Below are 13,920 nucleotides of genomic sequence, written 5' to 3' on the forward strand. Positions count from 1 at the left end.
TAAATAAATAAAATAACATAATGATAAAATAATATATACAATAAAATTAAATATTAAAATAAATAAAAATACTACTCTGAATAAGCATACAGTTTAGTATATATTTTTATGTAATTGTTAGTACGCTTGTCGGAAATGTACAGATCTACGAAGTTCTGTTCAAATGACCCATTTGGTTTAACGTGATGGTCTAACAAGCTTAGTTCATTACGTAGTGTGGCATTGTAGCTTGTATCTGTGCCTATATTTGTTCTCCCATGTTAGGCACCGCTTGTTTCTAATTTTAATGCTCTGCGGAATTGAGTACCCATTGAAGCAAGGACCAACACCGGTTGGCTAATGGCTTAACGTCGGATATGGTTTGATTATACCGAAACAGCTGAGAGATGTCGAAACTAGTAATTTGGATAAATTAAGTTTATAATAGTGAGAGATAAGGGGCAGATGATATTGTAGACCGAGTCGAGACGATAATAACAATTTGCCAGCGGTTAGATTAGCTAAGGATAGAGAATAGAGCTTGGTAATTGAGCCTGGGAGTTGAGGAGGTTGGGAGGCACCTTGCATACAATTAGTAGGGAGGTTGTGCCTTATCCTCCTAAACATCTTATCATCTTCCTCTTCTTCTCAGTGTACAAAGCTATCTCCGAGGGTTAAGGTTAAAGTAAAAGTAAATAAAAAGTATATAGAGTGAGAACACGATCCGATTATGATACGATTGGATATAATCAAACCCTTCCACAAGACACATAGTGCAAGATCCTGGTAGAAAAAAATTAAGTTATTTCACCCCCAATTTTTAGTTACTCTAACGAAAACTATGTATATATAATTATCAGTCAAAATTGATGAATCTGCCATATATAGTTAGGGAGAAGAAAAAATAGTAGCTGTTTTAAAACGCTAAAAAAAATTAATTTTTCTTTAATTATATTATTTCAAATTCTTGAGACAAGGTAATTATTTATTAAATAAGCTCTGACTTCGAGTCTGAAAGGTACGTTGATTTTATTTTTATCCCTTTTTTTCATCTCTTAGCACTTTATTTTATATTTCTTCTTGTTATCTGTTATTATTTCCGTTTCCATTAATTCTCTATAACTTTTTATAATTCTTATTTAATTTTTACATTTCATTATTAATCTTTTTAATCTATTTTATTAATCTTTAATTTTTCATTTATGTTTACATCATTTAAGCCTTTGTAATTTTTTAGCCCTGAAACGTGGGGCGAAACGTTGAATCAATATAAATACATAGTTTTATTACTATTTGAGTTTTATTTAACCGCACCCGAATCATCTTCTTTTTATGATTTTCTATTATGTATTCTAGCGTTGTAGGTTTTAACGAACGATATGGAGCTCTGAACGAAAAATTAATTATTACATAAATCAATAATTCGTATCCATTTTTGTCTCAACACTTTATGTTTCACCAGTCCAACGTTTCGGCCATTCTAGCCATCCTCAAGGACATCTTCAATATATTTCTTCCTCAAATTAATTTAAAGTTTCTTTTGCAGGCTATTCTGCCTAGGTCACTTTCTTTATTATAAGTTAAAACCCTATTTTTTAAAATTTAAAATCATTAATTTTTAATTTTCCTATATAAGATTATCAACATTTAATACACTACCATATAACCTATTTGTTATTTATATGGTAGTGTATTAATTGTTATAATATAATATTATAATTATAATATAAACAAAATATAACCTATTTTTTAGTTATATGGTAGTGTATTTATTGTTATAATATAATATTATAATTATAATATAAACAAAATATAACCTATTTTTAAAAAATAATAAGAATAAAAAATAGTGGCTGTATTAAAACGCTAAAAAAAACTTATTTTTTCTTTAATTATATTATTTCAAATTCTTGAGACAAGGTAATTATTTATTAAATAAATCAAAAATTCGTATCCATTTTTGTCTCAACACTTTATTTTTCACCAGTCCAACGTTTCGGCCATTCTAGCCATCCTCAATATATAACCTATTTTTTAGTTATATAGTAGTGTATTAATTGTTGATAATCTTATATAGGAAAATTAAAAATTAATGATTTTAAATTTTAAAAAGTAGGGTTTTAACTTATAATAAAGAAAGTGACCTGGGCAGAATAGCCTGCAAATGAAACTTTAAATTAATGTGAGGAAGAGATTATATTGAAGATGTCCTTGAGGATGGGTAGAATGGCCGAAATGTTGGACTGGTGAAAAATAAAGTGTTGAGACAAAAATGGATACGAATTTTTGATTTATTTAATAATTAATTTTTCGTTCAGAGCTCCATATCGTTCGTTAAAACCTACAACGCTAGAATACATAATAAAAAATCATAAAAATGAGATGATTCGGGTGCGTTCAAATAAAACTATTTATATTGATTCAACGTTTCGCCCCACATTTCAGGGCTAAAAAAATACAAAGGCTTAAATGATGTAAACATAAATGATAAATTAAAAAGATTAATAATGAAATGTAAAAATTAAATAAGAATTATAAAAAGTTTTAGAGAATTAATGGAAACGGAAATAATAACAGATAAAAAGAAGAAATATAAAATAAAGTGTTAAGAGATGAAAAAAAGGGATAAAAATAAAATCAATGTACCTTTCAAACTCGAAGTCAGAGCGAAAGTAAACTGTTTTTACAGGATCTATAGAAAAGAATGGGGATCAATCGTTAAAATAAGTTACATTTGAAAATAATTTTAGGCAAACAGTATTGAAAATTAAAGAAAATATTAGGTAAAGGCAAAAATATAATGGTAATATAAATACGGGGGTGTAAATTACATAAATATTATACGATATATAAAATAATTATACTAGGAGAAGATGGTTGGGGGTGCGATCAAAACATAACCCAAATAAGTTGAAGTAACTTATTTAATCGTCCAACGTTTCGGCCAGAATTTCTAGCCTTCATCAGGGCTGTTAGCTAGAAATCTTACCACCAAGTCAAATTTTTTTATGAAATATTTATGTGACTTGTTTACGATCAAGCTTAACTAACAATTTTTTTCCAACTTAATGGTGCTTATTTTATAATTGAGGTTAGGCTGACCGCCTGATGGCTCCCCGAACCCACAGAGTTGACTAACGGCTACAGTAACACAATAAATAATTATCTTCATAAATAAATTATTGAAATCCAGATTCGAACACGGGTCCTTGTTGTTGGAAGCATAGTGCCTTACTCGCTGATCTACCCCGCTCCTCCTGTACAGTCTTTTTGATTTTATGAATGAATTTTTATCTCCTGAAAAACATTTTTTGGAGTATACCTTGCCGTGTTTGTAAACAAGCTCTGGAATGTGCTTAGAAAAATATTTTTACTTCTATAACTAAGTTATAGCACAAATTCCAACCTACACACATTGTCAACGTACGTAAGGTTTATACGATACTGACCATCTGTGGAGGACCAACCGTGCATGAAATACCACCATCAATTCATCCGTTTCTTTGTATTCCGTTTTATCTTCCCCGATGATGTATATGTTCCTTTTGGAAATCTTCGCGCCATCCCTTCTCCCTCTTGGAGATAATCTGGACATTACTCACCCAGATGTCTCGCCTGTCAGCTGGTGATTAAGAACACTTTCTACAGCCTGGTTTTTTTCAAGGTTCCTTCTATGTAATAGAAATACGTATGTATATATTTTTATTCATTTTTTTGTTGTCGCAACAGACTTTAAAGATGATTGCTAAAAATAATTTTAAAGATTATGTATTAAAAATAAAGTATTTAATTTAGTATTAAATAAAGTATTCTTTTAACTGAATGATGACTACGTAAAAGAAAGGAGGTAATTTACTAATGCCACGAAAACAATAAGTGTTGAAAATACAGAAAATTATTTATTTCATCAAAGAAATCTTGTATTGTCCAATATTAATAAATGAATAGATTATCGTAAGTTAAAGTAAAATTTGAAGAATAGTTGATCGTATGTAGACTGTAGGTGGCGTTCAACTAAGGTATCAAAATTATAAAATAAATCTATTTATTGTAACATTTCGCCCCACTTTACAGGGCTTCGTCATGGCTAATGGAAAAAGTAAGATACAAAAACTATAGAATTTACAAAACATTTCGAAAAATTTATTATGTTTATAAAGTATATAAAAAAAAGGAATAATATAAGGAAGTATTCATTTAGGTAGACTAGAAACTAGTTACTAATATATAAAACCAGGTGTGATGAGGTTCTAAATACAGAGTTAGACTAATAAATTGTAGAAGAATACTAATTAAAATAGTTATAAATATGGCAAAGAGGTGTTTTTTTTTTAGAATATATTTATTGAAATTTACAACTGTACATTATAATAAATTCAGTAAATTTGATATCAGTTATATTGGAGTGAAACAGGCGTGTAGAGAACTACCAATTGGTAGCACTCTAATGACGTTTTTATACTATCAGGTTTCGTGGCTTCTTTTAAGGCGCCTCGGAGGATTGTTGGAAATGGAAGAGGATGCAAGGTTTGAAACTAGAGGGTTTGGGTGGTTAGGGAGTTATTTTATTTGTGACATAGTAAAGAGCGTTGAGGATTTTACGAAGGATTGTAAGGACTTTGTTGTATTTATTAGTAACTAGTTTTTAGTCCATCTAAATGTATACTTCCTTATATATTATTATTTTTTTATTTTTTTTTTTATAAACTTTATTAACATAACAAATTTTTTGGAATGTTTTGTCAATTCTATAATGTTTGTATCTTGTTTTTTCATTTAGCTCTGACGAAGCCCTCTAAATTTTGGCATTTATTGGTTAACAATAAATAGTTTGTTTATCATTTTGATACCTTTATTGACCGCCACCCGGACTATCTTCCAACAATTTAAATTATTTATTTATTTATTTTTTCCTCTTATCTCCCAAAATTGTGCTAAATTAATATATCATATTAAATTTATTTATTGAACCAAATATTGTCTGAATATATGTGTTATCCAGAACCATGTATGCAATATATTTCAATTGCGAATTTATCAATAAATACTTTATTATTATTTATTATTTTATTAGCATTATTAAAATAATAAATCAATTATTTCTAATAATTGATTTATTATTTTATTAGCATTATTAAAATAATAAATCAATTATTTCTAATAATTGATTTATTATTTTATTAGCATTTTAGAAAATTTTTTCCCTGTACCGCTTTTGGTACACTTGCCGGATACATTTCCCCACTTTGAATATTTTTATATTAATTCCGTTGAGGCTATAGAAGTGCTTTTTGTAAGCCTCAATATTTTGTTGCCCCTCCTTTTGATTTTTCATAACAAATAAAATTTATTATAATAATTTAATCAAATTAATTATAATACCAAAAGTACATATGGTCTCGCGTTATAAATTTTCACCTCTTTCTTCTTTACAATTTTTACGAATTTTGATGTATTTTCACTGAGTTATGACAATTATTATACAATGACAAAAGGTCTATCTTTTAACGGTATTCCCAAGTTTTTAACCTTCTCCAATTTCTACCATTAAACGCTGGTAATTCCAAAGAGATCGGTTTATTTTTGGATCTTGATGGTAAATAAGATTTTAAGAATTCATACTGGGTTTTGTTTTGATCCTAAGTGTCTTGAAGTAATAAAAACAGTGGGAACGATTCTCAACGGGAAAATATTCTTAAAAACTAAGAAGGATTATTAAGGATTTTTTTAGTCGTATAATACTCAAGCATCCTACTCGCAGACTCGTAGTAGCTTTAACAGTTGACAGATATCTCGACGTGTTTTTCATATCATTTATATATTACTTTTAGTTATGTAGTAATATTGAATGATCTTAAAAAATTGTATTCGTGTACTATTCGTTTCAATACTGGTTGAAAATTTACTCTTATTCATTACTTTTCTTCTTAAACACACTCAGTTCTCTCACACATTTTTTCCTTCTTTTTTTTTAATACCTATTCTTATTATTATGTGTCTGTTAGCCCACGATTACAGATCAGATGTGAATTCTAAGTTTGGATTATCTCTCTAGGAAGTCTGGTGAGTCAATTCTTTTAAATTTTTTTTGAGGTTAATCACTTCCATTTTTGAATGAATTATTTATTATTTATTCATGATATTGTACAACGTTTCGGGACCACTGTCCCATATTCATGTACTATAAAACCTATAACAATAATAAAACTAACATAACACCAATCTTCATCCTTATATATTTTAATTTATACAATAATAATCACTTCATGATTTCATATGGGAAATCATGTCAACTATTTGTGCATCTTCACTTCTCTCTGGCACAGCTATCACTCTACATTTCTCACTACCTCTTTGTACCTTATCTCATGTCCAGTGTGCTGTTTGGTTAAACTGACACTAAACACTTAAATACACATTACGCAGATATTATAAATAGACTTAAAATAAAAACATAAAAACCCAGATGAAATAAACAGGTTTTTGTAAAAAATAAAAAATTACTAAGTTAATATTAAATACAAAACAGGACTTATAAAAAACAGAGAGGTAACCAAACAGCACACTGGACATGAGATAAGGTCCAAAGAGATAGTAAGAAATGTAGAGTGATGGCTGTCCCAGAGAGAAGTGAAGATGCACAAATGGTTGACATGATTTCCCATATAAAATCATGAGGTGATTATTATTGTATAAATTAAAATATATAAGGATGAAGATTGGTGTTATGTTAGTTTTATTATTGTTATAGGTTTTTATAGTGCATGAATATGGGACAGTGGTCCCGAAACGTTGTACAATATCATGAATAAATAATAAATAATTCATTCAAAAATGGAAGTGATTAACCTCAAAAAAATTTTAAAAGAATTCTATGTTCTTTTGAATGTGCTATGTTAAATGTTTTCTAACGAATATGTTCTGTTGTCCTTATGATCTGAAATTACTTAATTGTAATATGATCATGTATTTTTTTTTTTTGAATGAAATTTGTTTTAATTTTTTTTTTACAATTAACAAAAATTGTTAATCGTCTTTCATATGTAAATTTTTTTTTTCTTTTCAAAAAATATTTTCAAATCAGAAGTTTGGTATAACATGTTATAGGACAAGAATGGGTTTATATGGCGCGGCTACAGGCAAGACGAGCTGGTCTCTTCAGGGCCACCACCGGTCAGTTCAGAAAACATTTTAACAATTTAAATTTTTTTTGTAAATTTGCTTTTTGTATGCCCGTTCCCCTCAGCACAAATTTGAATGATAACAATTATAATTGTCACAATTAATATACATTTAGCCTCTACCGAATCCTCAGGCACGTAGATGTCACACACCTTGCTTTTGTAACCAGGTAGTAGAAATGGATATTGTAAATTTGATATCTGTCCTCCTGCACTTAATATGTCTGTCGGTCAACTTGATGTGTAAATTGTAAAGCCTAGTAGTGGAGAAATGTAGCTATTGATGTGTTATTTTGTTAATGTCATGAATCCAAAAAATTTTATTTTTTTTTATTTGTTTTTTAGATATATAGGGAAAGATGTCAATGTTTCTCAAAATACTTAATAAATCGTAAAACCGGTGTTTTTCATGGATCTTACGATACTCGTAGTCAAAAATGTCATTGTAAAAGTAGGTATATTTAGGATTAAATAAAGAGAAATAGGACTTTTATTAATGGTTGTCAGAAGATGTCAACACTTCCCAGCAAGTGTTAGTAAAAATTAAAAATAATAAGAGTTATGAAGAAAATTTTCTTTTTATTATGTTATATTTTTTTTATTTGGCTTACCCGACGCAACGATATTTATCAAGTATTGATTATTTAAACCATTTTCCACATGGCATACAAGAAATAATGGGAGGTTTATTGGGATTATTATTAATAAAATAAAATCATAACTGTCGACCTCTGCTCGCTTTGCTCACTCAAGACATAGCCCAACCCTAATGGATCCTTGGATCATCCGATCAGTCGGGATCGGGGTCTTACCCAGCAGAAGTTATGTCAGTAACTAAGATTTTTTTTCAATTCATCAAATAGTTTATGGTTATCCATCTCCACAGACAAGGCTGCACTACCCCAACTAAAAAATAATTCGTTGGTGCGAAAAGAAACCCGACACTTGTGATCTAATTAAATCTTAGATATTGTAAGAAATATTATTATCTGAGATCTGATAAAAGCCAATAAATATAAAAAACTTAATTTATATATAATTTTTGTTCGTTTCAATTCCAATCGATAGGTTCCATCAATGCATATAAATTATTATTATTATTATTGGCGCGACAGACCGTGGAATTCCAAGTATGTATTTTCTAAGTACATCCCATTGGCTAACGGGCTTCACAAATGCCCGAGGAGAGGCTGCGAGTGAGTATTTTATAATTATATGCTTGAAAAATCATAGAGCTAGGGATCTAGAGGATAGAGCCAGGGACTCGAACTCGCAAGCTTTGGGCTGGCAGACAGGCGCGTTACCACGCTGCTACCGTCACATGTAAATTACTTCTGGAAAACATGAGGTTAAATTGTTAGTATTATTTTTAAAAATACAAACACATAAACACAAACCGTCGAAAACCAGTATCAAAGTATAGAATTCACGTACGGTTGTAAATAGCTGTTGATAAGAAATGATGTGCTATACTTTTGATATGATAGACCTATCATTAATAAAGTTTTAACTGAGTATATAAAATTATAAATTATTTGTTTTTTTTTAAATATTTATCCTTTTGGTGGTGATAACGTATTTTTTATTCTTTTTTTTATATTAAATATAACATAGATATTCCCATTATCCTCAACATATATTTTTTTAATTCACTTCTTTAAGAACACGGCCAAATTTTATTATATTTTAAATAAAATATAAAGTTTAATATTTGACCTTGAAATAAAAAAAAAATTCACTTCAAATTTTGCTATTTAACGTATCTAGATTAGTAGAATCTAAAAATCTAATAAAAACATTTGTCTGTCTGCCTTGCATCAGATCTATTTTTAAATCTGGCACTAAAGCTATGGGTTACTTGGCGATCGCATTTCAAAACTTTGTCATAACCATCCGATTATTCGTTCCAAAGCAGTCGATTATAGGCTGTTGTTTCCTACTGGTTTATAGATTATATTAAATAGATATTTATTGAACAGAGAAAACGGTAGTTTTATCGGATATGTTCGTTTTTTTACTATAATTCATTAAATTTACTCACAAATACAGATATATTTTAAACGGACAATAATTACTGAGATAATTCAGCAGTTGACCCAACTTAAACTCCCATTTCCGAATGACTAATTCTCAAAGAGGTAGAAATTAGCAGCATTTCTACTTATTAGCAAGGATTGGAAGGTACGACACGACAAAGACAATGGGAGTGAGCTAGTGGATTAGTTCCAGCAATTAGCAGCACTATGCTTGAATCTGTCTGGAGCTCTGGAGAACAGCCAACAATCCGTCTACTCGGGGAAGATGAGTCTGTCTTCAAATTTCACTCCAAGGATTAGATATTCCGTATATACCTCAGGCATGGGATTAGACGAATTTATTTTGGGGTAAGCTGTGTGAGACGTGATTTTTCATTATTATGTAATTACTGGAAAATTAAAAAAAAAATCTTGTTACTGCATGCTAGAGAGAGTATATGTCACATTAGTAGTCTAAAAATTTGGAATCAAAGAAATATAACGTAATCAGTACTAATTATTCAATTAAAAAAAATGAAATATTTAAATTAGGTAACTCCTATATGCAGAATAAAAAACTATAAAATTTTTTTAATAAATAAAATTTGTACTTATACAGTTTGAAGGGGAATCCCATGCGGCTTAATTAGGCAAAGTTTTCAATTTCATAAAATCATGAATTATCAGTGTTTTTTATCAGTCTTCTCCTTGAAGACAGATTCCCCAATTTTAGAAAAATTTCCATAGGCTTTAAGTTCATGTTAATTAAATTTATATTTGTTGTATATTGTTATTGCATGTGCTAAGATTTGTTAAACAATTATGTAGTGAGAAATTTTTTATCCTCGAAATACAAGTGTTTTCAGTTAAAATAATGACAAATAGATAAAATACACTTTTAATCTAAAATGATATGTACTATAAAAAATTTTAAATAATGGCATAATATCACACAAGGAAGTTAAATCCAATTAACATAACCCTATAAAATGGCCAAAATCCTCAACTAATTAAATGCTTACTAATAATTTTAAGATCGATAGTAACGCGTTTCTGTGTTATATATAGACTCATATATAGTACTATATCTCAACACAATTAAAAAAAAAAAAATGGCCGTTTTTCGGTTCACGATATTCTATCAAACCTAATCATTTATCGTAGAATTGAATGCTCTTAAATTGGTTATACTATACTTTTTCGCTAGTATGCATCATGTAGTTAGTTGTCAGATTAAGAAAAAAATATTCGTGACTTCATTAGATTGATTGACTTTATTTGATTGATATGTATGAGATGAATTTTAGGAACGCCAGAAATTCATTACCATGTTAAGTGTGGTAGGAACTGATTTTTAAAATTATATATCTATGTTAATAACGTTTGTTAATTTTCAATACCTATGCTTACTACACATCACTGTTACGTTTCTATTTTGGATTGGTGTACTATACCTATATATTATTATTATTTTTTTGACACTTGATACGAGATGTATACATAAATATGTACTTTCATACTAATATAAAAATAAAATCCATAACGATACAAATGCTAGCATGTAAAAAATGTGTAAAGAAAGGCATGTTTTAAGTATATGTAAATGTAGAATGTTTGTTTATGTCGTGTATGTAAGTTTGCACGGATCATGTAGTTGTTACAGTTGATATTGCAAGAGAATCCTTGTAGGATTTTTATGTCTTATTTTAGTGGAAGTTTTGTCTGCGTACGTTTGTTGTCAAGATGTTTCTCTATTGTTATAAATATAGTAACATAAATGAGAAGCATACCTGAATTACCAGTAGACCTCCATTCAATTTTTTGGGATAACCAACTCAAAACTTTACCATAAAATTTAATCAGATTTTACCACGAGTTCCCATTTTTTCAATAGTTAATATACATTTCAATTTGGAAATTGAGGTAATATTGACTAATACAAATTTCGAAAATGAAGGCAATAACATATCATTAGATAGATAAAGTAACGAAATACGAAATTTTAGGTTGTTTTTTTTTCTTGTAAATCCTAAACGGTGGATCGTAGCGAAAAATTTATAGTCAAACAAATTACAGAGCATCAAACTCTACTACTACTATAACTCAATAATTTGGTTGTGTAGTATGTCGTAAACCGAAAAATGACATTTTTTTTCTAATTACGAGATACAGTACTGTATATAATTCTATATTTAGCACAGAAACTCATTTATAGTTGTCTTCAAATGATTACTAAGCAGTTAATTAGATAATTAAAGGAATGAAATACGAAATTTAAGGTTTTTTGTAGGATAACTAATAAACTGTAGATAAACTTTTTGAATTTTTCAATCACTCAAAACTATACCATAAAATTTTGAAATTAAGGTAATAATGACTAATGAAAATTTCGAAAATTAAGGCAATATCGACTCAAAATTGATTGAAGCCTGAATAAGTGGTAATGAATAAATTTAAGTTTGATATATTTTTTTTAATTATCAATTCTTTCTTGAATATGAGTTATAGTTATGTGAGAAGAGAAATACTTTATTTAACAATACTGCCAAAATATATTAATATAAAAATAATAAACATATTAATAAGAAATATAAATAAATATAAAAATATAATATAATATAAATATAGAAAAAGCATTCTAATCAATCAAAAAACAAAAATATAACGTTTTTCGCTTTGTTGGATTTTTATTTTCTGTCTTTTTTTTCCATAATTACTAAATATTAATATAAGCGTTCTTTTTTTATAACTAAGTTACATTAAATCTTTTATGTTTATCTACTGTGTCCTCTTTGTCCTTCTAATTCCACTCTCATTCATCCCATTTGTCTTTTCACAAATATGCGATTTATTAAAATGCATTGAATAATCAAATATTAAACCTTGACAAACATAAAAAAGTGAATTTATGAATAAATTAAGATGTAGAAATAAATTTAAATAAAGTAGTAATAGTAAAACAGTAACAGTTGCATGGGTGTACCCAGCTGGGAGCAGGGATGGAGCAGCTGCCCCCATAGAACTGAAAAAAAAATTTTTTTTAATATTTAATTAATTATTATCAATATAATTTTCTTAAACTTCTGATTTCATTCGCCTTTTCCGTGCTGAAATGTCTCAACCTAATTGACTATAGCTTGACCCTCCCCTCCTCCCCCCAGTTTTGATTCTGGTTACGCCCTGGAACAGTTGTAATCTAAAGTTAAAAATAGATAGATAATCTAAAAATAAGTAACTAATGAAATATTTAAATTAGGTAACTCCTATATGCACAATAAAAAACTAGAAAACTTTTTTTTAATAAATAGAATTTTTACTTAAACAATTTGAAGGGGGCTTTCATGCGGCTAAGTCAAAGTTTTTAATTTTGTAGAATCATAAATTATCAGCGATTTTTTTATCAGTCTTCTACTTGACAAAAGATTCCCCAATTACAGAAACATTATTTAAAGAAGAGTACATTCGCTGAAATATTAGCCCTAAAAGAGCTATTTACGTCCAACAGTTCTCGAGATATAGCTTTTAAAAAAGCTAAATTTCTTAAAAATCTTATGAAAGATTAGTAGTTAGCTAATTTATTTTGAGAAATCTATATCTCAGGAACTATGTGACGTACAGATGTCTATTTGCACTCAAATTAAAGCTAGTTTAATGGACTATAAATAAGGTTATGTATGACCTTTACCTTCGTAGTTGTTCGGACAATAAGTTTGATTTATGAAAAACTTCATTTCAGAAACCGATGGACGTCCAGATGTTTTCATGTGCTCAATTTAAAGCTAGTTAAATTGACTACAAAATAGGTTATTATGTTTATCTTTGTAGGAGTAGTAGTTTTTATGATATTTGACAAAATAAACTCACAAAATGTTAATGTCTAGTTGTTCGTATAAAATGTTAGATTTTTGAAAAAATATATCTATATCCATATAAATATATCCATAACACGCACATAAGTCTGCCAACACTCAAAATAAAGGATATTTAACTTACTATAAAGTAGTTTATGACACTTATCTTTGTAGCGGTGGTAGTTTTTATGATATCCACATATGAATATAAATTTAGCAAATGAAAATTTGATCGAACAACTAGAAATCAATTTATTTAAGCAAATTTGATATAAACTATTACTCCTACAAAGATAAACATCATAAACCACTTTATAGCTCATTAAACTAGCTTTAATTTGAGTGCTAATAGACATCTGTACGTCAAATGGTTTTTGAGGTATAAATTTTTCAAAATAAATTCACTAACTACTGTTCTTTCAGTACGTCCCATACAACATTTTTATGAAATGTTACTTTTTAAAAAGCTATAGCTCGAAAAGTATTCAACGTAAATAACTCTATTATGGCTCATATTTTAGCAAATTTGCTCTTCTTTAAATGACGTTCTCTTAGGTTTTCTTGTGTTGTTCCTACTTTTAAAGATATCTAAGAGATCCGAATGAAAAATTACTTATTTTATCGCTTTGAAACAGCCGCCATTTTTTATTCCCCCTACCTATACTTGACAGACTCATGAATTTTGACTAGTAATTATACATAGCTTTCATTAAAGTAATCAAAAATTGGGGTGAGTTAACTGCCTTTTTTCTCCTCTTGGGCTCTTGTACTATAATGGATCTGGAACGCTGCCTTGAGACATTCCTGCTTCAATGAACCCTAAACTAGATCATCGAGATTCTAATTTCTCTCTCTCTCTCTCTCTCTCTCTCTCTCTCTATATATATATATATA

The 13,920-nt window shown here is 28.7% G+C and overlaps 1 protein-coding gene across 10 annotated transcripts in view; it reads left to right on the forward strand.

Annotated features, from left to right (window-relative positions):
* The window catches only part of LOC106679133 (small conductance calcium-activated potassium channel), a gene marked incomplete at its 3' end in the record, with an annotated part of 993,499 nt that overhangs the window by 877,382 nt on the left and 102,197 nt on the right, over positions 1-13,920 (forward strand). For 6 of the 10 annotated variants that reach the window (XM_067049033.1, XM_067049025.1, XM_067049043.1 and 3 more), the window contains 1 exon segment: positions 7,087-7,152. In XM_067049033.1, the coding sequence (XP_066905134.1) occupies positions 7,087-7,152 (66 nt within the window). 10 annotated transcript variants of the gene reach the window in all.

This window comes from Halyomorpha halys, unplaced genomic scaffold, assembly GCF_000696795.3.
Source record: "Halyomorpha halys isolate HHAL.00 unplaced genomic scaffold, Hhal_1.1 Scaffold178.1, whole genome shotgun sequence".
Classification (NCBI taxonomy): Eukaryota; Metazoa; Arthropoda; class Insecta; order Hemiptera; family Pentatomidae; genus Halyomorpha; species Halyomorpha halys.